This window comes from Sus scrofa, chromosome 1 (assembly GCF_054392235.1).
Source record: "Sus scrofa isolate SSC_HxYL_T2T_F1_AM1 chromosome 1, Sscrofa_HxYL_maternal_Yorkshire_Landrace_v2.0, whole genome shotgun sequence".
NCBI classification, from domain to species: Eukaryota; Metazoa; Chordata; class Mammalia; order Artiodactyla; family Suidae; genus Sus; species Sus scrofa.
In genome coordinates this window covers 220,087,153-220,110,372 of record NC_139383.1, presented here as the reverse complement: position 1 = coordinate 220,110,372, position 23,220 = coordinate 220,087,153, and the positions used below count along the sequence as shown (strand labels likewise).

The 23,220-nt window shown below is 38.1% G+C and overlaps 1 protein-coding gene across 50 annotated transcripts in view; it reads right to left on the bottom strand.

The window, feature by feature from the left end:
• Positions 1-23,220, bottom strand: part of MPDZ (multiple PDZ domain crumbs cell polarity complex component) — a 434,463-nt gene that overhangs the window by 21,715 nt on the left and 389,528 nt on the right. For 12 of the 50 annotated variants that reach the window (XR_014821624.1, XR_014821623.1, XR_014821620.1 and 9 more), the window contains 6 exons: positions 21,742-21,852; positions 13,514-13,676; positions 11,275-11,471; positions 10,058-10,149; positions 9,750-9,840; positions 7,333-7,413 (listed from right to left, as the gene is read on the bottom strand). Coding sequence is in view for 38 of the 50 variants with exons in the window: in XM_084985707.1 (XP_084841833.1) it covers positions 7,333-7,413; positions 9,750-9,840; positions 10,058-10,149; positions 11,275-11,471; positions 13,514-13,676; positions 21,742-21,852 (735 nt within the window). In the remaining 12 variants the exon portion in view is untranslated. Of the gene's footprint in view, positions 1-7,332; positions 7,414-9,749; positions 9,841-10,057; positions 10,150-11,274; positions 11,472-13,513; positions 13,677-16,369; positions 16,442-17,169; positions 17,269-21,741; positions 21,853-23,220 lie in introns of all 50 variants that reach the window. The other 38 variants (XR_014821629.1, XR_014821625.1, XR_014821628.1 and 35 more) reach the window with 5 other exon arrangements.

Below are 23,220 nucleotides of genomic sequence, written 5' to 3'. Positions count from 1 at the left end.
AAGTGATTCAAAACCAGTAACAAGTACCTTCTTGCTTCCTCTTTCTGGCCTAGAGCTCTAGAGACAGTCACCAACACTGGCCACGTCATCCTTTTCTGCTGCCCTTCTTTTTAGCAGACAGACTGCCATGGCTATTCATATTCAGGCTCTGTCCTTTTTCGGGTTAAATAAGCACTTTCTCCAAAGACTCATATTTCAATTTGGTGCAGAAGGAAAACGCTCTCAACTCTGAGTCCAAAGTCCTGCACTGAAAACCTGCCAAGGCTAAAGAGCTACTCCTGATGATCTATACTTTCCATACCACATGGAAGTTCTCAGGGTAGGGGTTGAATCAGAGCTGCAGCTGCTGACCTACGTCACAGCCACAGCCACAGCAATGTGGGATCCAAGCCTCATCTGCGACCTACATCACAGCTCACAGCAGTGCCAGGTTCTTAACCCAGTGAGCTAAACCAGGAATTAAACCCGAGTCTTCATGGATACTAGCTGGGTGCATTACCACTGAGAACTCCCATACTTTCTTTCTTTTATCAGAACCAGGTGTTCCATAATACTGGCTACACCTATCCTTAACATCTACATGAATACAATTACCACAGGGTTTTGAAAATTTTCAGTCTGGTGAGAACCAGCAACCTTTCTCATTAGAGTTTCCATCCAGGAAGATGCAAAGCAAAACAGACAAAAGGGTATCTCGCCATGGTTTCTCTGAAATGTATACATGAGAGGCAGGCTTGCCACAGGACATTTAGGACCATGACACTTCGCCATCACTGTAAAGGTTATCAACATTGTGTCTTTGCTGAGACAGATGAGGTATGTTTGACGACTTTCCCACTGTCACTGTGCATCTTCTCTATCACCCCTCTTTTTCAGGTCATCAGCTATGTGTACAAGAGACAATCATGCGCTTTTAGGGTAAGCAGAGCTCAGCTCTAATTTCCTTTCTGGCTAGATCTAGAAATTTGAATACGTTAACATAACATCGTCAAACCTCAATTTTCTTACCTTCCCCTCAAAAATAATAATAAAACTTGCCAACCATGAGTTTGCTGTGAGGATCAAGTGTAATAACAAAAGGCCTGAAAACCTGACGTACTATACAGAAGTGTTGCTATAACACACACACTCCTTCTACTTATAACTCTACACAATATAATCACATTTACTTCAGATAAAAACCTCTAAACTTGCCAGGGTTTTGAAACCCTGATCTGGTGGTCAAAAAAAAAAAAAAAAAAATCAGGCCCAACCAATAGGAAAGCCAACATGCTACCAAACTGACAAATCATAATGCTGATGCCACATGCAAATAACTGAGCTACCCTCTATTGGGGGTATTCGACACCAATGCTCTTTCCTAGCCCCACAAAGAAATATTCATATGAATACATAATACTCTATCTACAATGACTGTGTGCAGTCAATTCTGAGATTTGATTCTATTATGGTCTATTCACTTAACTATAATCAGAAAAATACTTCACTAGCATAGTGACATTTGCTGGTTGTTTACCTAACATCCATTCTCATCTTAGTCCTTCAGACAAACTCACAGATTTTCATTAGAATATCTAGTCCCTATCCCCCTGCTGCCTCAAAACAGTTCTCACTCTCATCCTACATTTTGGGTGGTGGTGATTTTAATGTATGTTCACAAACTCTGTGATATTCCTCCCTTCAAGAAGAGGATCTTGAGTGTGGTCTGGACTTGGTGACTTAATTGTAACACACAGAATTAAGCAGAAGTGATGTTATGCCAGTTCACAACTAGGTCAAAACAAAGGCATCGGGCTTCCTCTTTGCGTTTTCCCCTGGACCACTAGTTCTGAGGGAAGCCAGCTGCCGTGTTATGAGGACAGGCAAGCACCCCATGGAAAGGATATAATTCTTGTCAATAGCCATTTGAGAAAACCATCTTGGATATGGATCCACCAGCCCCGGTCACTCCTGCAATCCTCACTAGCAGTTTGCTGGCAACTGAACATGAGAGTCTGAGCCAGACTACCTAGCTAAATTCTTCCCAAATTCCTGACCCAAAGAAGCTGTGAGATAATAAATGTCTATTTAGTTGCTAAGTTTTGTAGTAATCTGTAATGCTGCAATGGACAAGTAGCTCCAAAGATGATGTCTGAATGACTTAAGTCTCTTGTATAATTCTATGTCATGGCCATAGTCCCTAGCCTAAGTTCAATTACGGAATCCCGGGGCTTTTGCCTGAAATTTTTCGACAGCCAACTCCCAACTATATATGAAAGAAGTAGCACATGACCCCAACTCTGGTTAGTAGCCATTCTATAACTATGAGGAATACAAGCTTTGGGAAGAAGCTGACACTGTGGATGGGTGTGCAGAGACAGGAAAAGAAGTGGCTTTGATGATATTGAGCCCCAGGATCAACCGTCCTTGAACATTGCTGATTAGCTACCAGAGCCCATAAATTCTTTTCCTTGATTAGGCCTAATAAATTAAGTTTTTGTTATCTGCAACAGGCAGAGTCATAAAAGGAACAATAAGCTACACACCTCCACATTTAATATGCCCCATTCCACTTAGAATAGTACCAAAATAAGTTTATAGACATTTACAGACAACTCATTAATATCAGAAAAGCAGAATGATAAGGAAGGATAACAGGGTGTCCATGCATCATTTCCGACCTAACTGCTCAACTTTCCACCTCACTTCTGCCACAGTATATACAGACCTCAATAGAAAAAGACCTGAGAAACTCTGTCCTGAGCTAGTTATTAAAATACCACCATACAGGAAATTTGAAACAAATTAAAGAAGCACATTTAGGAAGGAACAGCTGTATAGTTAAATAGCTAGAAAAGGGCAAAGAAGAATTAAAAGTGGGACTAAGCTAAACAAACTACTATCATTAGGGAAACCAGTTGGAAGATTCCCTAAAATTCTGAAGAAGGAAAAATTCTTAATTGTACTTGAAATCCATACATATAAAACTGTATGGATAACAAATTTATCTCTGATAATCATGTAAGGTTGTAATCTGCTATGACATTTAAGTACTTTCCTAGGGCAACATGTGCTAAAAATAAATCATTAGTCAAAAATATTGACTAAAATACTGACCAAAAATATTGATAAACTGAATTAGCATTCAAGTCAACCACCAAGGGTTTAGATTATATAATTTTAAGCTTTCCAATAAAACTCATTTTTAAAAAAACTTTGTTTATGTTTCTATTTTCCTACTAAAAGAAGGATTAAAAAGAAAAAAATAATCAAAGGCAAGGCGGTTTCCAAGGAGTCAAAACAGAACGAGAAATGATAGTTCCCCTTATGTAACAGAACAAAAACTATTGTCTCCTTCCTCACTCCTGATCTTGACATCTTTTCCCTCGTGCCTACACTGCATGTAACCATTCTTTCATACTTCCCTCCCAGATACTTAGCATGAACTATGGTATACAATATATATTAAGAGAAAGGATAAGGGTGTCCTCTCTCCAGATGTATGCAATTTAGATATACAGAAAAATACACCCACATGAAACTGTACTTCAAGAGACATGCTCTTGGGTCATGCATAGCTACATAAATGAAAAATAAATGAAGACACTAAGAGTATGCGTTATAAAGGCCAGAATGAGGAAAGAACATTTCAAAGGAAAGAGAGGTGAGATTAAGCGGGGTCCTGAGTTATGCAGGATTTAAAATAATCTAACAGGAGTTCCCGCCTTGGCTTAGTGGTTAACAAATCCGACTAGGAACCATGAGGTTGCAGGTTCCATCCCTGGCCTCACTCAGTGGGTTAAGGATCTGGCATTGCCGTGACCTGTGGTATAGGTTGCTGACGTGGCTCAGATTTGGCATTGCTGTGGCTCTGGAGTAAGCCAGTGGCTGCATCTCCAATTCAACCCCTAGCCTGGGAACCTCCATATGCCACAGGAGCGGCCCTAGAAAAGGCCAAAAAAAAAAAAAAAAAAAAAAATGACAAAGAAAAAAGAATTAAAATAAGCTAACAGAAAGAAGAAGGGCATCCCAAGTGACATAAACAGGCAGGGGTTGGGGCATGAATTCTTAAAGCTATTTCCATGGGCTCTTGATTCAAGTCAGTTTGAATGAAATAGTGTAGGGTTCTTATAAGGACTATATTGGAGTTTTGGAAAGGGAAACGAGGCTCATTCAGAAGTTGAAACAGGGAAAAGGAAACAGGACTTGAAGAGAGCAGACTGGATTTTAAGTTCTAACTTTACCATTCTGAGTTTTGGGAACTGCTAAAAATGGGGCAAATAACAGCAATCTCACAGGGCTGCTGAGAAGTAAGTGATGTAACGCACACATTTGACTTTACCACTAAAGTAGTTGTTCAAATAACCATAATCTTAAAAAAAAAAGGACAGTATAAATGACAAAGGATTTCAGATGAGGATGAATGCTGTAAAACTGCTTAATTCTTCCTTCTTTGCTTTCTTGTGTTTTGTTCCCAAAGCCTAATAATGGGGTTTAGAGCCTACAGGCCTAGAGTCAATGTGTCACTTAGCATGTCATTTTAGCAATGTCTTCCTCAAAAGATGTTTTCAAGGCCATTCAGAACCTCATGGTTTAAAATAGTAATGAAAACAATAACTTGCTCAGTGCTAAATGGGTTATGTTAATTATTTCATTTAATCCTTACAAAAATATCTTTAATGTAAAGGCATTATTATTTCCCCCATCTTATAAAGAAACTGAGGCTCAAGAAGTTAAGAGCTCCAAAAGCCCACACTTAAAATCATGATCGAATGCCTCTTCTGTCAGCTGATTTTAACAGATTATTGAATATTCCCCTTAGTCACTTTGGCTTTCATCAATAAATACACTTTGGTTACCTGAGCTTTAGATTGTTCAGAATCTACAAATAAGTGGAAGCTTTCCGCGGGCAACAAAATCATTAGATCTTGAAGTTCTAAGATTCCTCCATAGCAACTAACTTGGAAAAGGATGTGCACTCTTCAAATACATTGGCAAGAGGCTAAAAGGCAGAAACCAACACTTACGTTGCAGAATGAAGAAAGCTTGCTCATTAGCTTAAACGATCCTAACCATAACCCCCTGATCCAGGCACCCCCCACTCACAGAACAGGAAAGTGGGGACCAATGGGATTAAGTGACCAAGTGACCTATAAGAAATCACTCCAGCTGTGAGAAAGACTTTTGACAGCACTGCTAAAGCTGCCACTGATAAATCTTGTCAGGCCAAGCAACTTGAATTTATCTGTTTGAAATTAGAAGTTCTTGAACGATTCTGAGTAGGGATTAGGATGATGCAAACATCTATGGAAGACCTTAGGTAGCCTAACACAGGAAGAGAAAACCAGCGTCATGAAGCAAGCAGAGTCTCTTTGCCAGCTTATTCTTTCCTAATAATTCTAACAATAATAATAATAAGGTGACACTTGGCTATGTATGCAAGATACTAGACTCTATATATGTATAAATTTAATTCTCACAATATATATTTAACTCTCGCTACGACTCTAAGAGGTTAAGCACTATTATCATCTCCATTTGGTAGACGAGAAACTATGTACAGATTAAGAAACCCTCCAGGGTCACACCTAAACAGCCTCAAAAGAGGCAAACTGAGGGGTCCAAAGCAGGTAGTCTGGCTTTCACTACAGTGCTATGCTCCTTATGCACTGATTTAATAGCTCATTCCCCCAACATTTTCTGGGCACTCAGGTCCTAGGATGTACTATTATCCTCGGTGGATAGATTAGAAAGGATACATGTGAAATAAATGATCTTATTTTGGAATTTTCTGAAGGTAAACATAAACTAAGATTAAAAAAATCATCCATTATAATAAATTTAGCATATGTTTAAATTTTCATAATTAATAGATTATAGGGGAAGGATTACAGTGTTAAATACTATAAACTCTGACTTTAGGATTTAGGGGGAAAAAAGAAACTTCAACCCTAAAATCATCAGGAGAAAGAGGAAGATATCACCTCTCTTAAATAGCAACAGAACAAGGGATTCTTTTTTCTCTTTTCTTTTTTTTTTTTTTTTTTTTTTGGCCACACCATTGGCATACAGAAGTTCCCAGACCAGGGAGCTAATCCAAGCCACAGCTGTGGTAACAAACGATCCTTAAGCCGCTCTGCAAGGCCAGGATCAAACCCATGATGCCACAGAAACAATTCTAGATCCTTAACTCGCTGTGCCACAGCAGGAACTCTGAATGTGGGATTCTTGAATGGAAGTAAACGGACTTCATGGTAGAAAAGGCTTTAAGGACTTTTGTTCTTTTCCCATAACACAAACTGTCCACAATGTCCACAATAACTTTTAAATAGGTAAGATCAGAGCAATTCATTTCTATACAGGGTTACCTATTATTAAAAAAAAAAATCAAGAAGAGACATAATATTTTTCCCCACTAAATGCTTAGCAAAGTCTGACCACAAGCCAAGCATCATGCCCATCACTTTATAAACAACTCATTTATTCTTTACCTCCTTTCAAAGGCAATATTATCATCTCCAATTTACAGGTGAGAAAAAAAGAGACAAAGGAAGATTTCACAATGTGTGACATCTGTACCAGACGAAACAGGGATTCAATTCAGATACACTGACCCCAGCACCTGTCTTAAGCATGGAGCTACACTGCCTTGGAGTGGGAAGGAAGGCACACAGGAAGGGCTCTTCTTCCTTCTGGTGCAGCCTTTCATGTAAACACCTCATCCCCTTCTCTACCTTGGCCCTTGTCCTTTCCTCTCCTCTTCCCTGAGCACCTCATTACTCCTTCTGTTTATCCTCTGGTTCATCCACTTTCCCCTGCCTTCTAGCATGAGACTGAACAAACCACCTCTTTAAAGTGGTCACCTGAAACTAAGGTTCAGATCTGTGCAAAAGCAAATACCTCACGGATGCCTATCAGTGAGACTTTCAGTCAGCTGAGCCTTCAGTTTTAGAAAGGACAAAGACTGTAACTTTGGTTTGTTTATTCTTTTCTTTTTCCTCCATGGCAGGTCCCTGGTAAATGAATCAAAGGAGAGACCACTAAATGTCATACCCTGGGATAATCATAAAGGCAGGAGAAGTTGGGTCCTTGCCAAAGTATCAATTAGCTCAGTGGTTTTCAAATGTAGAGCACACTGGTGTCATAAAGAAGGCTTATTAACACACAAACTGGGGGCTCACCCCCAGAGCTGCTCATTCAGTAGGACAGGTTGGGTCCATGCACCTGTATTTCTAACAAGCTCTTAGGTAATGCTGCTCCTGCTGGTCTGCAGACCAGTTTTGAGAACCAGTGAATTAGAGCACCGGTGTAAAGGTACTTACACCACTTCACTTCAGTTCAAAGCAGACTTACCTTGGGAAGCTCCAGATGCTGCACGTCTTTAAATGAACTGAGGTCTGCAGTTTCATCGGAAGTAGGAACACTCAGTTCAGCCTGATAAGGGAAAGAAATGACGACACAGGCAACTGAGCTATGTAATTTTGTTTGTTTAAATATAAGGGCCACTTGAAATTATTTCACATACTGTAATTCATTATTACTAGTTTAACATTTCATTTAACACTACATTCTCTTTAGACCACAGAGACACAGTGCTTCTCAAAACCTCCTGGATTTACTCTATAATGATATAATAGCAACCTGGCTCCCAGATGCTGCCAGCACTGAAACACAGAACACCAGGAGAAGCACCATTCCCCGTTCCTGTTTTAGTCATCAAGTGAATTTAGGAGCTATTCTATGTTTTACCCGAAAATTATTAAAATCCATTTTCTTAAGAACGTATTTGGCACAATTCATAGGAAAATAAAATTTTCTCCTTTGTACTCTTGAAAAACCACTTAATTCAGTTCACCACTATGATCAAGGAGTCAGGTGATCAGCATGAGACAATGATGTGCACATCCTTTGTACAGAAAAGCCCAATGTTTAGATATTTAAGGAAGAGTGTTTTCATTTTTACACCCCTCGCACTGAGAGTCATCATGGCTCCTCTAACTTTAAGCTTTTCACTGTCTCTTACCTCCCAATACTCATTCTAAACAGGTATCTAAAGATTTTCCAAATCAAATCAAAACTCTCTCCAAAAATTCTCTTAATTTTTTGTTACCTCTAGTCACTGCCTTCTCTTTCCTAATATCTTCTCCACCATTTGCTCTTTCAAAATCATTAATAATCTCCTAATTGGCAAATCCAATGAACTCTGTTAATCCAACTTCTGATTCACCTTCGCCTTGAGACCTCAAGGTAGTCAAGGCTGTGGAATATACCCGTTCTCACTGGGCTCCCCTCAGCAGCTTTACAACACACCACCTTCTTCTTCATCTCTGACCTTTCTGTCAGGCTTCCTCCTCACTGCTAATGTTGCATAATTCTGACTTTGGCCTTAGTCTTCTCTCAGTGTTCCCCATAAGCTGCCATGGCTTGGCCTTAGTCTTCTCTCAGTGTTCCCCATAAGCTGCCATGGCTACCAATGCCAAGCCAGCATCTGGGGGAATGCAATGCTAAGCTCTAGACCAAATGACACTTGGACCAGGGTTTCCAACAGGCATGTCATTCTCAAGCTCCCTCAGAGAGAAGTTTTTTTGTTGTTTTTTTACAAATACCTCCTTTTCTTATTTTTTCAATTTTGGTGATGAAAGTTGGCCATCTATCAAGTCACTAAGTCAGACATCTAGAAGCCTGATACATCTTGTCTGTTTCATTTACCAGCCTAGTCTCAACCCAAAAGACAATACCAGGTATAAGGCCAATGCTCAATAAATTTTTGTTGGATACATAAATTTTCAACCACTCATTTTTCCTCACTGGATTTATTTAGTTAGGGATAAAGTAATGTCAGTTTGGGTCCTAAACACCTGATGTAACCATTATTCATTTTTTTTCTTTTTTTTTTTTGGTATTAGTTCAGACCCTCATTATCTATCCTCTAAACTACTCCAGTAAGTTTCTTACTCCATTTAAATTAACTTCTCTGCACTGCAACCTATGATTTTTCTCTGTGCCACTGCCAGAGAAATTTTTAAAACTACAATTCTCATTCTTTGAGTTTGCAAAGACATGTCCTCCAAGACAAAGTATGTGTCATGATCTCCATGATCTGATCCTAACTGTGCCTGCCTCCCACTGTTCAGGAATGCTTGGCAATGTTCAATGCTCTGCATTTGCCAGAGCCTCCAGGCCATGCTTCAATCCATGCCCTCTGCTTGGAATGTTTATATCCCCCAAGTCTTCCACTTCCAACATAATACATCATGTGTAACCTCTCCTATAAAGTCTTATACACCCTCTCTCCAGAGATAAAATTGACAACTCCTTTCTACTTTCATTATTCTGTACGCAGACTTTACTAGCAACCTTCATGTAAGTTGTGGGCTTATCTACATGAGTGTTTCTTAGGCTAAATTATAAACTCCTTGGAGATCAAGGCTATGGCTTATTTATTTATTTTTTGCTTTTTAGGGCCGCACCTGAGGTATATGGAAGTTCCCAGGCTAGGGGTAGAATTGGAACTAGAGCTGCTGGCCTACACCAGAGCCACAGCAACAGAGGATCTAAGCCACGTCTGTGACCTACACCGCAGCTCACAGCAACCCTGGATCCTTAACCCACTGAGAGGGTCCAGGGATCTAACCTGCATCCTCATTTCTGCTGTGCCACAACAGGAACTCCTCTTATTTTTTATATCCCTCTAAGGGTTCTATAACTATAAACTGAATAAATGGTGTATCAGTGAAATCTTCCCAGATAAACAACCACAAGCTACATACCTCCTTATTTTGAAGATTCTCTGAGGTAGGAGGCAAAGGTTCCACTGAATGCCCAGGACATACAGCCATCTGACTCACTGCATCTTTATTTCTAAAAGAAAAAAAAAGCATTGATCTATCATATCTTATCCATTCATATTATTTTCATTCTTTAGCCTGAAGGCTCAGATTATTACAGAAAACTCTGTAGCCTCAAACACCTGGAACTACAATATTCACATATTTATAAATGTTTTATTTTCATTCAAGAGAACTCAAAATTGTAAGGCTAAGAAAAAAATTTAACACCAGAAAAGGAAAATGCTCACCTGATAAAAATTATTTTTACTTTAGAAGGGGCACATTTAATGATTGATGAAGCATTCTGATGACTTCTTCCATATAAAATTTGACCATTGATCTACGAGAAATAAAAATTACTCACTGAGCTAAGAATTTTACTTTCATGTTTTTCATCCTATCTAATGGAAGGCACATTTTTTCTTCCTTTAAAATGCTATATATATCTTCCTTCCCAGAACATGAACGTGACTGTAATGCTGAATAAAGAAAAGCTCATGTTTAAAGCCAGTATTAAAATAACATGCATGTAGTTTGGTTTCCACGGGCTAAGAGGCACCTCTTAGACTCACTATAGGAGAGCAGAGTGCCAACTTCTGGGCAGGCAGCGAGCTGCTAGTGTGCTTTGTACCAAGCAGGGGCTCTGTGGAAGCACCTGTGACCCGTATATCTCATCCTGGGAAGTCCCCTACTGTCACAGGTCCTAATTAGTCTCAAAACTCAAACCCTGGGAACAGCCACTGGAAGAAGCAACACAGTGGATTCATGGTTTGGACAACAGAATATGCTCAAGCAGCACAGTACCTGAGGGAAACTGCCAGGCATCCTGCCATTTAGACACTGCTGACTGAGCCTTCCCAGCCAGCAGGGACGCACACACAGTGTGGGGAGGAGCATTAAAGCTGTGCAAAGACTTGTGGATCCCAGCCGGCAAGAGGCAAGGACAAACACATCAAGCAAATACAATTCTAAACACTATAAAGCCTGGTCCTCACATTTATTTCATTTGGTGGGCTGGATTACTGTTTTTGTTATTTAGCCTTAACATTGACCCCACATACCCTACGCCCATCATTTCTACCATTAGGGATTCAACCTTCTAGAAGGTCCAGTGGATCAGACACATTACTGGGGGAGTGATTGGTCATTTGGTTTTTCTAAAGCTCCTAATAAAAATGCAGCACACAAAAAATGTTTTTGAAGTGTGATCTTTACTACTCTCTTTGGGCAAAAACTGTTTCTGGTGCTACATAGTCACAACCTTTTAATGGAAGTTAATGGGAACATGAGCTGCACTTAGAAGAGATTTGGTTTTGAGCCAAATTTGCTGCAACGCATCTATTTTATTAGGCAAGAGATAGTTTTCTCAGTCATCATATGAGACCCAGGTGGATTTTCTTGAAACTGATGGTTCCATTGCACCAATTCAGTGAGAGTAAATCCAGTGTCTTCCCCAAGAACTTACCTCTAGAAGCTCATCTGCAATCTGCAGTCGACCGTCTTTCCCAGCTGCTCCATTTGGATCAATCCCCACTATAAAAACACTCATCCTGGATCGGTCTTTGTTCCCAGCAAGACTCAGACCCAAACCACTACGACCTTTCTCCAGTTCAATCATATGTAGCTCTCCTGTTAGGGTTCCATAACGCTCTCTGATACTTTCTACATACAACAAGGACAAAAACCCCACAGATTGTCAGAACTAATTCACAGCTAGGTGCCTTACTATTGAAGGTAATTTAGAATGGCATCATAAGGGCATTATTTGTACCAATATGTAATCTTTAGCAATTAAGAAAAGTTGAACCAACCAGCCATTTAGGCTTCAAGACTGGTTTCCTGGAGCACCCAAACTCTGAGGAATCTCTCTGTATCTAGGATGCATAAAGTATAGTGTCTAATTAATCAGTTCACCTGGGGTGATCAGGCTTCAAAAAGTCATTCACATTAACAAACTCTCCAAAGATTGTGATTAAAACAGAAAGTTACTTCATCATTTACAGAGAACAAAATATCCAAAGGATTTGTCTTTACTGGTAAGTGGTAGCTCTTTTCCCAAAGAAAAATCTCCACTTGTGTGTCACATCATGTTGGATGGTGCTTTGTCACAGATCCAGAATAAAAGGAATGGGTTTTCTTACTGCACTGTGCCATCGGGTCAGGACAAAATGATCGATCTGTTCTAATTAGATGAGACAATTCATATCTCCCATCCCACATGTTCAAGAGATAATTTTATTTATTTATTTATTATGCCCAAACCAGGGGCATATGGAAGTTCCCAGGCTAGGGGTCAGTCAAAATTGCAGCAGCCAGCCTACACCACAGCCACAGCAATGCCAGATCTGAGCCACGTCTGCGACCTACCCCACAGCTTATGGCAATGCCGGATTCTTAACCCACTGGACAAGGCCAGGGATGGAACCTATGTCCTCACAGATACTAGTTGGGTTTGTCTCCACTGAGCCACAGAGGGAACTCCCAGCCCTCATTCTTTAATCTGAGAGGGCAAGGTCACATACAGGTCCCTCAGGCCCAGATGAATGACTCGCTAGAAGCAATATAATTGCCAGCATGTGAGTGAGCTAGCCAAGAGGCCCAGCCCAGCTGAGCCTGATCAACCACAACACCTTGATAGATTATGAATAACTTGTTTTCTTAAGCCATTAAGTTTTGAGATAGCTTGTGACATAGCGATTGATAAATGAAACATTTCATTTCATGTTTCCTCAGAGTAAATTACTGGCCACCTTGATGGATTAGCAAAATGTTCTAACTTCATTAGAAAAAGTCTGAGAAAGTTACAAACTATACAATTCACCTCTTAGAAAATGTTACTAAAGGGCTAATGCCATGTATTAGATATTGATTCTTAACTGCATCAATTTCATAAATGGACATTTCCTGATTCTCCTTCTACAGTTTAGCAGCACAAATTTTATATTCTGTACTTCCTAAAAGCATATAGCATAGCATTCTTAAGGGAAATAGTAACATTTTTTAAATGAAACTTTTTAAAGCACTGACATATAACTTTGGTCTGAATTTTTAGTATTTCCCTGTAAAATGGCTTGTTTCCTTGGGAAGCAAAGATTCTTCCATGACCCTAATAACAGCTGCCTTTGAATGCTTTCTATGTATCAGACACTGGGCTTACGGCTCCTCAGACGCTGTCTAATTCACTGTTAGAAGCTTGAGGTAGGAACTGCACTTTATAAAAGGGGGTAACCCCCCCAGGCTGGAACTTAGAGACAATTAAACAACTGGCCTAATGCCCTAAATGTTTGCCTCAACAATTATATATGTTACCACTTTAGTAGAGAAAATACCAAAGTTCAACACTGTCTAGCAGCAACAACAAAGATATTTTACAGTGAGGAATATGAAGCCTAGAGGGAGACAATGACTTGGTCAAGACAATGAGATGGCTGGTTCAATACCAGTTTCTGGGGAAGTGCTCTGCCTTCCTCAATCCTCATACAAACTGCAAAGTGGGATTGAACAGGAATGCAGATTTTTTTTTTAAAAGGAAGAACATGATTTCATGCCTCGGGAATGTGTACTGTATTCAGGCACAACAAACAGTAATTTTTGCCACACAAGACAGCAGTGTTTGTACCTAAAGGGGGAATGTACTCATTCATACAGGGCGTAAGACTTGAGAAACCTCTAATAATTCAATGCATTTCAAAAAGACAACTTACTCCAGCTGTAACCAAACTCATCCTCTTTGTCCACATCTTCTGAGACTTTGTTTGCAGACGACTGTGCATGATCCCCACTTGTTTCTGCAAATGCTGAAGAAGGGGGTGGAGGCACACTGCACAGAGGAGCCTTTTCTGGCTCAGATTCTGACTGACTGGGCGCCTGTGGGAACAAGAAGAATGCAGTGAATATGTGCAGTCTACGGAAGGAAAACACAGAAAAGAAACGAGAGTAATGTTGAAAACAAAAAAATTAGCTTTATGATAACTGTCACATTAAAAAATGTGAAAATATGCATAGATAAGAATGGCAGACAGGATTCAGGTAAAGTTGAAATACACTAAACAAAACAGTATGTTCAAGAGTACAATCCACTAAATGGTTATGCGGTATTTTAAGGTGAAGAATTATTTGATTTGAAGGCTTACATAATTTAAAATGTAAAGTTGTATAAAATTCCCTTTTTGGAAAATAAATCCCTTAACATTACTTAAGAAGTTGCACAAAATTTCTTTTTTAGAAAATAAATTTCTAATTCAAAAGTTATTTGGGCAAGATTTTGGGGTCTTGAAAAAAATATATTAACAAAGTTAATCAAATAACCAAATGAAACAGTTCAAAGCTTATAAGACTGTATGCAGAGACTTTTTTTTTAATTGCTACCCGAATCCTCTCTCCAAATGACTCTCAACAAATTTATGAAAATAAGCACTGCAGCACTGCACATGCAGGTTCATCTACCAGGGAGGCAGTCTGTTAGAAGAGAGCACACAAATTCACAGAACACAGATCTGAGGGGATGATTTTAAGGAAAAACACCATTGCTTCCTTGTCAGGGTAGGCCAAAAGGTAAATGGGAAAGCAGGGGTGACTACTTTATACACACCCAAAGTGTGGTTGGTATATTTGCTGTCACTTAGGACTACAGGTCCTACTTCCAAAAAAAGGATATGGCATCAAATTCTTTTTTTTTTTTCTTTAATTGAAACAGAGTTGATCAAGTTCTTATATTATAGATTATCAAGCAGAATATTAGAGTTAGAAAGGCTCTTAACTTTCTAACTTTAAAATGAAGTCACTGAGTTCATTTTACTAATTTTGCAGACGAATAACCTAAGGCTATGAGAAGTTAAAGACTTTGTTCAGAAGCACACAGTGAAACTAGACTTCTTTCTGCTTGATTCTTAACATAATCCAATACACGTTCCATGATATCATGCTGCCTCCTTCAATTTCCATAGTAAGACAGAAAGTACCTAATTCAAGGGTCAGAGATACCCAGCTAAAAGTTCTAAACCTGGTGGGAGGATTTCCCTGATACCGTTAGCCTGTATTTTTCCTTCCTTATTTTACCTTTTTCTATACAAAAAATACATACATTGTTTCATTTTTGTTGTGTATATCTTGAAAAAGATTATAATTTAAAAATATTTCTTACAGAACACACTAAATGGCAGGTATGCATAAAACTTCGGATTTACTAATTACTCTAAAGAATCAAAAAAATACACCTAAAACTAAAACCATATGGCACCGAATGCAATCTTACTTTGATAATTCAGAAAGCACTTCAGGATTCTAACCTATTCCAAAAACAATCCTAATAACATGAATTAATATTTTTCTGGCAAAGCACAGGTAAGCTGATTGATAGACACTTATGGGCAACAGATTTTCAAGTACAGAATGTGCTGCATTAAAATGTTCAGTTTACACACCAATTGGCCAAATAGACAAAAATTACTAATGCAAACAAAATCCTTGTTATCTTCCCAAATTCTGTGCCATGAAACTCTCAAATTAATAATGTAAAATAAATACAAACAAATAAAAACCTCATTTGATCAAATGGAGGTTCATTAAACATACTAAGGTAGGGAGAAACAAGTAATTTAGAATTTTTCTGGTTAAAATTTTTTTTTTTAGTTTGATATAATGATTTCTATTTTTTTCCATTTAAGCTAGCTTGCAGTGTTCTGTTAATTTCTGGTTAAAATTTTTTTAAAAATTACCTAACAACAGAAAATGTGAGGAGGCATGAATTAAACCCATTTCATGTGTAAAAAGTGGAACAAAATCTAATTTAAACTTGACATAATTCTTTTTCTTTTTTTTTGGGACATACCTGTAGCATATGTAAGTTCCCAGGCTAGGGGTCAAAATGGAGCTGCAGCTGATAGCCTATGCCGGGAACAGCAACACTGAATCTAAGCCACATTGCAACCTACGCCACAGCTCAAGGCAATGCTGTATCCTTAGCCCACTGAGCAAGGCCAGGGATCAAACCCACATCTTCATGGTTACTGGTCTGGTTCTTAACCCCCTAAGCCTTAACAGGAACTCCATAAACTTGTCATATTTTAATAAATTTGTGGGTGCAAAGTTTATAGATCTTACTTGCTACATAACTTTTCTGAGCTGTTTTCTTTAAAAACAAACAAAACCTGCATGTCTGAAAACTATTCAGAATCTTACTTTGGCACATTTTCATACTAAGAATAAATTCAAATGGTATCCTAACATACCTGATTAATCACCAAGCCAATAAAGGCCTGCATTTACTAACTGGGTAACTAGGTGTTCTATTTTATTGCCCCTGAAAGGTTCGTTCTTATTGAGATGGTGTAATTTAGCTTGCTGTTGACACTTCTTAAAATTTATCTGTGAAAATAGAACTCTTTAACAAAGATCATTTACCCTTCACTGGCAAAAATGCAAAGTGTACTTGAAATCACTCCATGCCATGTACACGCACAAGTTTCATGTACATATACAAGTGTAACATACACATATACAAGTATAACATACACTGTAACACACCCACCTACTTGTGAAAATTTCACACTAAGACAAACCTTAAATGGTGTGGGAGCAAAGGGGTTAGTTGGGGAACAACTGAAGATAACTCTACTTGGATTCTGTAATTCCTACAGCAACAGAAAACATATTCCTTCAGATATAGCATCTTTGGTTATCCATATTACAATAACATAAAAACCCAATGAATATTCATAAAATGCTTCCTGAAAGAAACAGTTAACAGCTTTCTTCCTTTTATGATCAAATTATAGCATACACGTTCTTTTAAGATTTTGTTTCAATTTTGGATTTATAATTTCATAAGAATATGAGAATATCCAAGTATAGATTTACAAATGTTGACACAGTGCCACATTTCCTGATCATGGACACACTTTATGAATATGCAACAGTCTCCTGCACATAAAGAATTATGTGTGGCATGATTAACTAATAAAAGAGCTTCTAGGACCACCCTGTATAATAAGTCAGAGAAGGATTTAAACCAATACAGGGTTTTAAAGAAAGTATGTGTGAAAGTGGCTCCTACCTTTTGCAACTAACAAATATTTAAATCTCTGAAAATTCAACTCACACCAAAATATGGGAAAGGCAGTAGACTCACGAGTCTCACTCACTCTTCATAAGGGCCATCTAATTAAGCTATAAAAATGAATAAGCTCTGGCAAGAAAATTGCTTAAGCAAGGATTTGCATGCCCACTCCAAACACACAGTTGTTTTTGTTTTTTTTCTTTGCCCAAATTTAGTCAACAGTGAATTGGGACAAAGGCACAGTGGTAACAAAGAACAAAACATTGGCAAAAGGCAATGGCAAGACAATGGGCATTATCCAACCTTGTCAGCGGTGAACTGAAGAGAATCAGCAAATGGGTTAGTGCTGCTGAAGTTGTACTTAGGGTAAAGGTTGTGCGGCAAGGAAGGCAAAGGGGATTTCTAAAAGGAAACATAAGAGGCGCTGAACGCAATAGAAAACAACTCAGTTATAAGGACAAAGTACTTACTGATTTAAATAGTTCTGCAACACTACATCCAGTTAGATCTCGTAATGAATAACATCTTAGCAAATGGTCTAAAACTAATGATTCCTCTAGCAACCTGAATCCACACCCAAACCTGACCACAAAACACAGAGGAACCAATTCTGTCAAACTGATCCCAAATTCCTTTTTTTTTCACTATATGTTTTCACTATCACTGACAGAGATACACATATGCTGCCCCCACTTATATTAAGTTCCGTGTATATCAATAAGTATGCTTCAAAATTAAAACCATACAATTTTTTTTAACTTACATTTAAAAGCATATTATGCTTTTTTGGTAAAATGAAAAAAGTTTATCTGCTGCAAAATGCAAATTAAACATTTGTCTACTAGTTCATTGGTAACCTTCAGTGTTCTTTTATCTTGCTTCCCAGTAAGGAAACTTTCTGTACGTTGACTCAATATTAAGGCTGCTTCACATTAATAGTATTCTTGAATTTTAAAAACAAAATCAACATTAAAAGAAATGAACCCCTGTAAGTGGTGTTCTCTATTTCTGCCCCCTTTTTGTGGAGATAGTATGTATTTTTTTAAAATTCCCTGTAAAAGTTCCTATATTACTGGGGAATTTATGAGGCATTGGGTAATATTTGAAGTCCTGCCTGAGAATGTTTTCATAGACTTTGTGGCCTGCTTGTGATATGCCCTGAACTTGGACTACTGGAACTGAATATACATATTACAGGCAGGATGACTGCCAGATAGAATGAAGCATTTTTATAGTTTAAAAAAAAAGAAAGAAAGAAAGAAAAAAGAAAAGTAATTTCCTTAGCACAATAAATTCTCCTCTTTTTCACACTGCTATCTTTTTCTTTTATTGACTGTATCTTTTAAGGGAAATTGCAGACATTTAACATTCATTTTGGCTCTAATTGAATGTTTGTGTTACTTCTCTCTAAAAACGCCCAACTGGCAGGCACTGAGAGTAGGAGAGGCTGTCACATGACACCCCTTGTAGGAGACAACACTGCAAAGACTCCCCTCATACAGTTCCCTTGCACTATGGCTTATGCCACATTACCCTTTCAATCTGCTCTTCCTGCAATGTTTTTCCTACAGAAGGAAGATGGGTAAAAGATGGGCACAGTGACATTTCTGCTCATCTCAACTCTCTCTCTGCTTTTCAGTTTAAAATGTCAACTCCTGCTTTACAAAAGAGAAGATCACCAATGCCAGAAGACATGACCATTTATTAAGGTGGAAGAAATGACTAGACAGAGATTAAAATCACATCCTAGGCAAAATAACGCAGTGCTATGGAAGGCAGGGGTTATTTCTCATCCTCGTGCAGAGATTTGTTAGATCTTACATTTCCCCTGTAATTCTGTAGAACAATATAAAGCAAAATCATACTGGCAAGAAATGGATATTTTAAGAACTTTGTTTTTTTTTTTTCCCCCTTTAGCTTTGCTTTTTGTTTTTTCAACTTGCAGCTCTTATAGGATTAGAATTTGGCACTGATAGAAGAGGATAAAGGTACAGGAGGAGCACAGCAAATCAAACAGTAGATCACTCTATTATTAGGAAAAGATTTATAGAAATGGGCTACATTTCTTATTAAAAAATCAGTGATGAAACCTGTGTCTCATAGTCCCAATGGCTGATAAAAATAGAAATATTAACTGAGAAGAAACACAGGGATACAAAATCAACCTCTGGCCGGTATCACTAGGGCCCACTCTTTAACGGGACAATGTGGACAGGTTCAACTGTGAAGTCTCACATTGGTGGAATTATCAGGACTAGTTCTGGGAAGTTCTAATTCCTGAACAGTTTAAGAGCCAAACAGACCAGCTTTTCAGTCTACGTGTAAGATTTTCTTGAAGCTTTATTATACCCACAAATAATATGTTTACTATATTTGTAATTTTTTTCCTTTAGATTACTGGAGACATGATTATTTCCACAGGGAAGTAAATCACTGAAAACAAAGGATAGTTCATTTTAAATGCAAAATTAATTCTAATTTCCCAAAGCAAAATACGTATGTACGGAAAGGAAAGTATCTTTCCTCTACCATTTAGATTCTTGGCTGGATCTCTGTAACAAAAACAAATTAGTATGAGAAAAGCACCCACATCAATTTCATGTAAGTTTTGCATGACAAGGAGCCCTCAAAAGGAAATGAAGATCAGAAAAAAATGGTTAAGGCTGAGTGTTTTTATAGGAGGTCTGGTGAACAGTAGAAAGTTGGGGAAAATAGGATAAGACAAACTAGTATAACTAAGTGTAGTTAAGGGGGAACACAGCAAGACCTGTCTGTCAGATTCCTCTCAGGGTTCCTACTCTTCTGGAGGTAAGGATGCTCCTTTCCTCCAGGCACAGGGAGTGTACCTCTCAGGAGTCTTAGGACCTGTTTCAGGGGAGAAGGGGGAGGTCAGAGTCCTTCCAGCACCTGCCTTTCCTCAAACAACTTCATTTTAAATATTCAACATGTCAAAGTGCTGTATTTTAGGGTAGCATGTCCTAAAGCCTGTCGTGTATAATTTGACTACACGTCATTCAAGCAAGATTCATTCTGGAATAATTGCTATAAATCAGACTTCAGTATACTTCAGATAGTAAGAATATTTTGCAGGTGCAAGAGAACATATCTTCCCAGCACATTAGAAAACGTGACTGGCATTGAAAGAAATGTTTGCAGTTTAATTTTTAAAAGTAATACTGAGAATCCTATTCAGCAGTTTGTAGTCTTGTCCTAAAATGTTATGAAGTTGGAAATTGAAAATAATATAAAAAAGGAATAAACCCCACTCCCACACAAAAAATAGCTTAACTTAAACAGCCATTTACCAACATTATCATGCTGTGTCTATGTTTAACACAACAAATGGAAACAAATGTAGAAAGATCTGTAGTTATTTAAACAAACTGAATAGCATTTGAAAAGAATGCAGGATGATGCAGCCCTACCATTTGCCAGATTTTCTCATCTGAATGGATAATTATCACCTAACAATAAACAACTGAATGATTAAGAACTGCAGATGTGAAGATAACTGCTTACTTTAAGAACTACTAATTCACTCCCTCCAGGGAACTCAGACCAGAGCTACACCTGTCTTGACAACAAAAGGAAAAACCAATGGGATAAATCTGGTCACTTTGTTTTCCAGCGCACAGAATCTTGGCAAGTTCCTTTTAGTGATCTTGTCTACTATGGAGCTGTCTGCTATACTTCTCCCATCATTTGAGTGATGCTATGTTAAAATTTTACTTTCAAAAATTAAAATTAAATGTATTATATGCATAAAACTACATATTTTAAGTTTTAAATGATTCTTTTCACTTTCCTCACGTGTTAACATTTTCTTTTAATAAAGACAACAAACCCTAAAGGCTAATAAGCAGGTACTTCAAAGAGAATCAATATGACAGGGTTCTTAAACCCACAAGTCGAACCTCTCTATGAGACTCAGGACATTTAGGAAACTCCTGACATGACATGCTAAGCAAAACTTGCAGTAAATCTGAAGAACTTTCAAAGGGATATGTGGCTCAAATACATTTAATAGCTGCTATACAGGAAAAAAAAAATTTTCCACCAAGGCATAAAGAAGAAACAGAAAAAAAAGTTGTAAACTCTTGGCATAGTTTTCATCTTCAGCAGCATTTGGGCATATCAGATACACAAAGCCTCACTTAGTATCTTGCCATCAACCACATTCGCTAAATGTGGTTAGACTTTCTCAAATTCTTTTGAAAGCCATTTCATTTGTGATCATTGATGGTAAAATGGATTCACAGGTCTCTGTTCACCAGGGGCTACAGAGTGATGAGAGCTGTATAGTGACTGTGGCTAGGGAACTGCAGTTGTGAAATCATTGGTATATAAACACAGAGATAAACAAAATCCGCCATGTGGAAAGTTCATGTTCACTGGGGTAGATAAATACATTAAAGACAATCCACAGGAAATTATGGGGTTGCATAAGCCAAAAATTCTGCCTAGAGAATAAATTGATAAAGAAAATGTACTCTTCTCATGTTTCGAAGGGACTTAACAGTAGAGGCCACAAACTGTTAACCTGAATAACTACACCACATCCCTCTCAACAACTTAGATGTTTTATGACGGTAATGAATACTAATAATTATCGATCAAAACGCCTTTGGCCACCAGGGACTCCTACTTCTGTGTGTTTTCAACAGGCTTCAAGTGTTTGTTAAACACGGTTGAAAGAGTTTCCAGGACAACTCAATCAAAAAAGAAAAGAAAAGAAAAACAAACTTTTAAAAAGTCTCCTGAGATTTTGAGACTCTCTAGGATCTCTGGTCCTAGAGACACGTGGGCCCTGGATACACTGGATTCCAGGGTGAACACTGTTTGGATAGGCCTACCTTGCCCTCTGTGTTTGCTTACCCTTGGTCTGTTTATAATGCTCTGTACCATAAAGACTACAGGGTTGCCTGCTTTCCGAATGGCTTCCACAGCTTGTTCATGGCTTGCATCTCTGAGGTCCATTCCATCCACCTGCAATGGAAGGCCTCAGCTTAACATTTCAAGAAGCTATAGAACAATAGAACAATTTGTGGATCTGGAGTTTTGAGGATCCTGGGTAAGACTTCTGGAAAAGCTGTCTCAGAGTCAAAAATAATTGAGGCTACTTGTGAGGCTCCAGAACTTTTCATCACTCCAGCAGATTTGGGGTCCCTTGTTTTGGACAAAGATTTCTGCCTCCAATCACCAACTGAAATAATCAGAAGTTCAAATAAAGGCTATGCTTCTGCTTCCCTTACACTGCCCAGTTGTTCCTTTAAATTAATAAACTGGCATCATCGAAGCAGTAATATAAGGGGACTGCCTAGCAGCTCTGTCTTCATCAGGAAAGTCACTGTATAAATTTTCTTCCAATTCATTACAGAGAAGTTTAGGAAGTGAGTGGGTGATGCTTTTTGTATTTCTCTCTGCACAGGGAGGCCTGAAGTTAAAAACAAAATTCTGATGTATGGAAAAATCAGGTTATGATAAGGTTAGTCTTGCAAAAGAATCTTTGCAGTACACAGGACAGGAGCTGAAAGCCAAGAAATTGTGCTTATTTGTTAGTAATTCTAATATAAAGAGCTTGAAAATGGAAGCTATTTTGTAACTTTTTATTGCGCAGGGCCGGCCTGGGTGATGATCAGCTCAGTTTAGGCACTATATGAATAGGAAGGAAAGTAGTGTGAAAGGCCAAATACTAATCCTGCCAGAAAACTATAGGATACTACTGTTATTTTATCATTTCCAATTACCACAGAATGGTAGATACAACAAAACAGCAAAATCAGAGGACACAATCTGAAAAAGAAAATTATTAGATCTCTGCATAGAACATTATCACCTTTAAAAGAATTACATTTAATTGAAAACGTCCTTCAAGTTGATACTTAGATGAAGTAACATCTCTTTCAGTAAATACTAAAAATGATATTCTAACTTTTTACGGAATCAAAGTATTCATGTTTACTACATATTCCATTAGTGGGAAAATTTAACAGGACATTAAATATCTTCGCTCAAGTCCAAAGAACTCTACACTTAGAAAAGAATACTTCACAGGCGTGTAGACTTCCAGTTTACACACATTTTCAGAAACTCTTAGAAGGAACATGTTCAAGAATCCCTAGGATTACAGAGGCCAAAGGTTTATTACTATTTACTGAAAAAAAGCCCCTGTACATAATAGCACTCAACAAACCACTGCTGAGCAGCAGAGTATTTTACCACATACCCCAAATATTTTCTTTTCCATTTGGAAGGGATGCTTTACCTCTCTTATCACACTGAAACAACATTTTGGTGCAAACTGATTAATTCTTTCTTCAAAAAATTATAAACATTTCTTGCTTTTCCTATTTA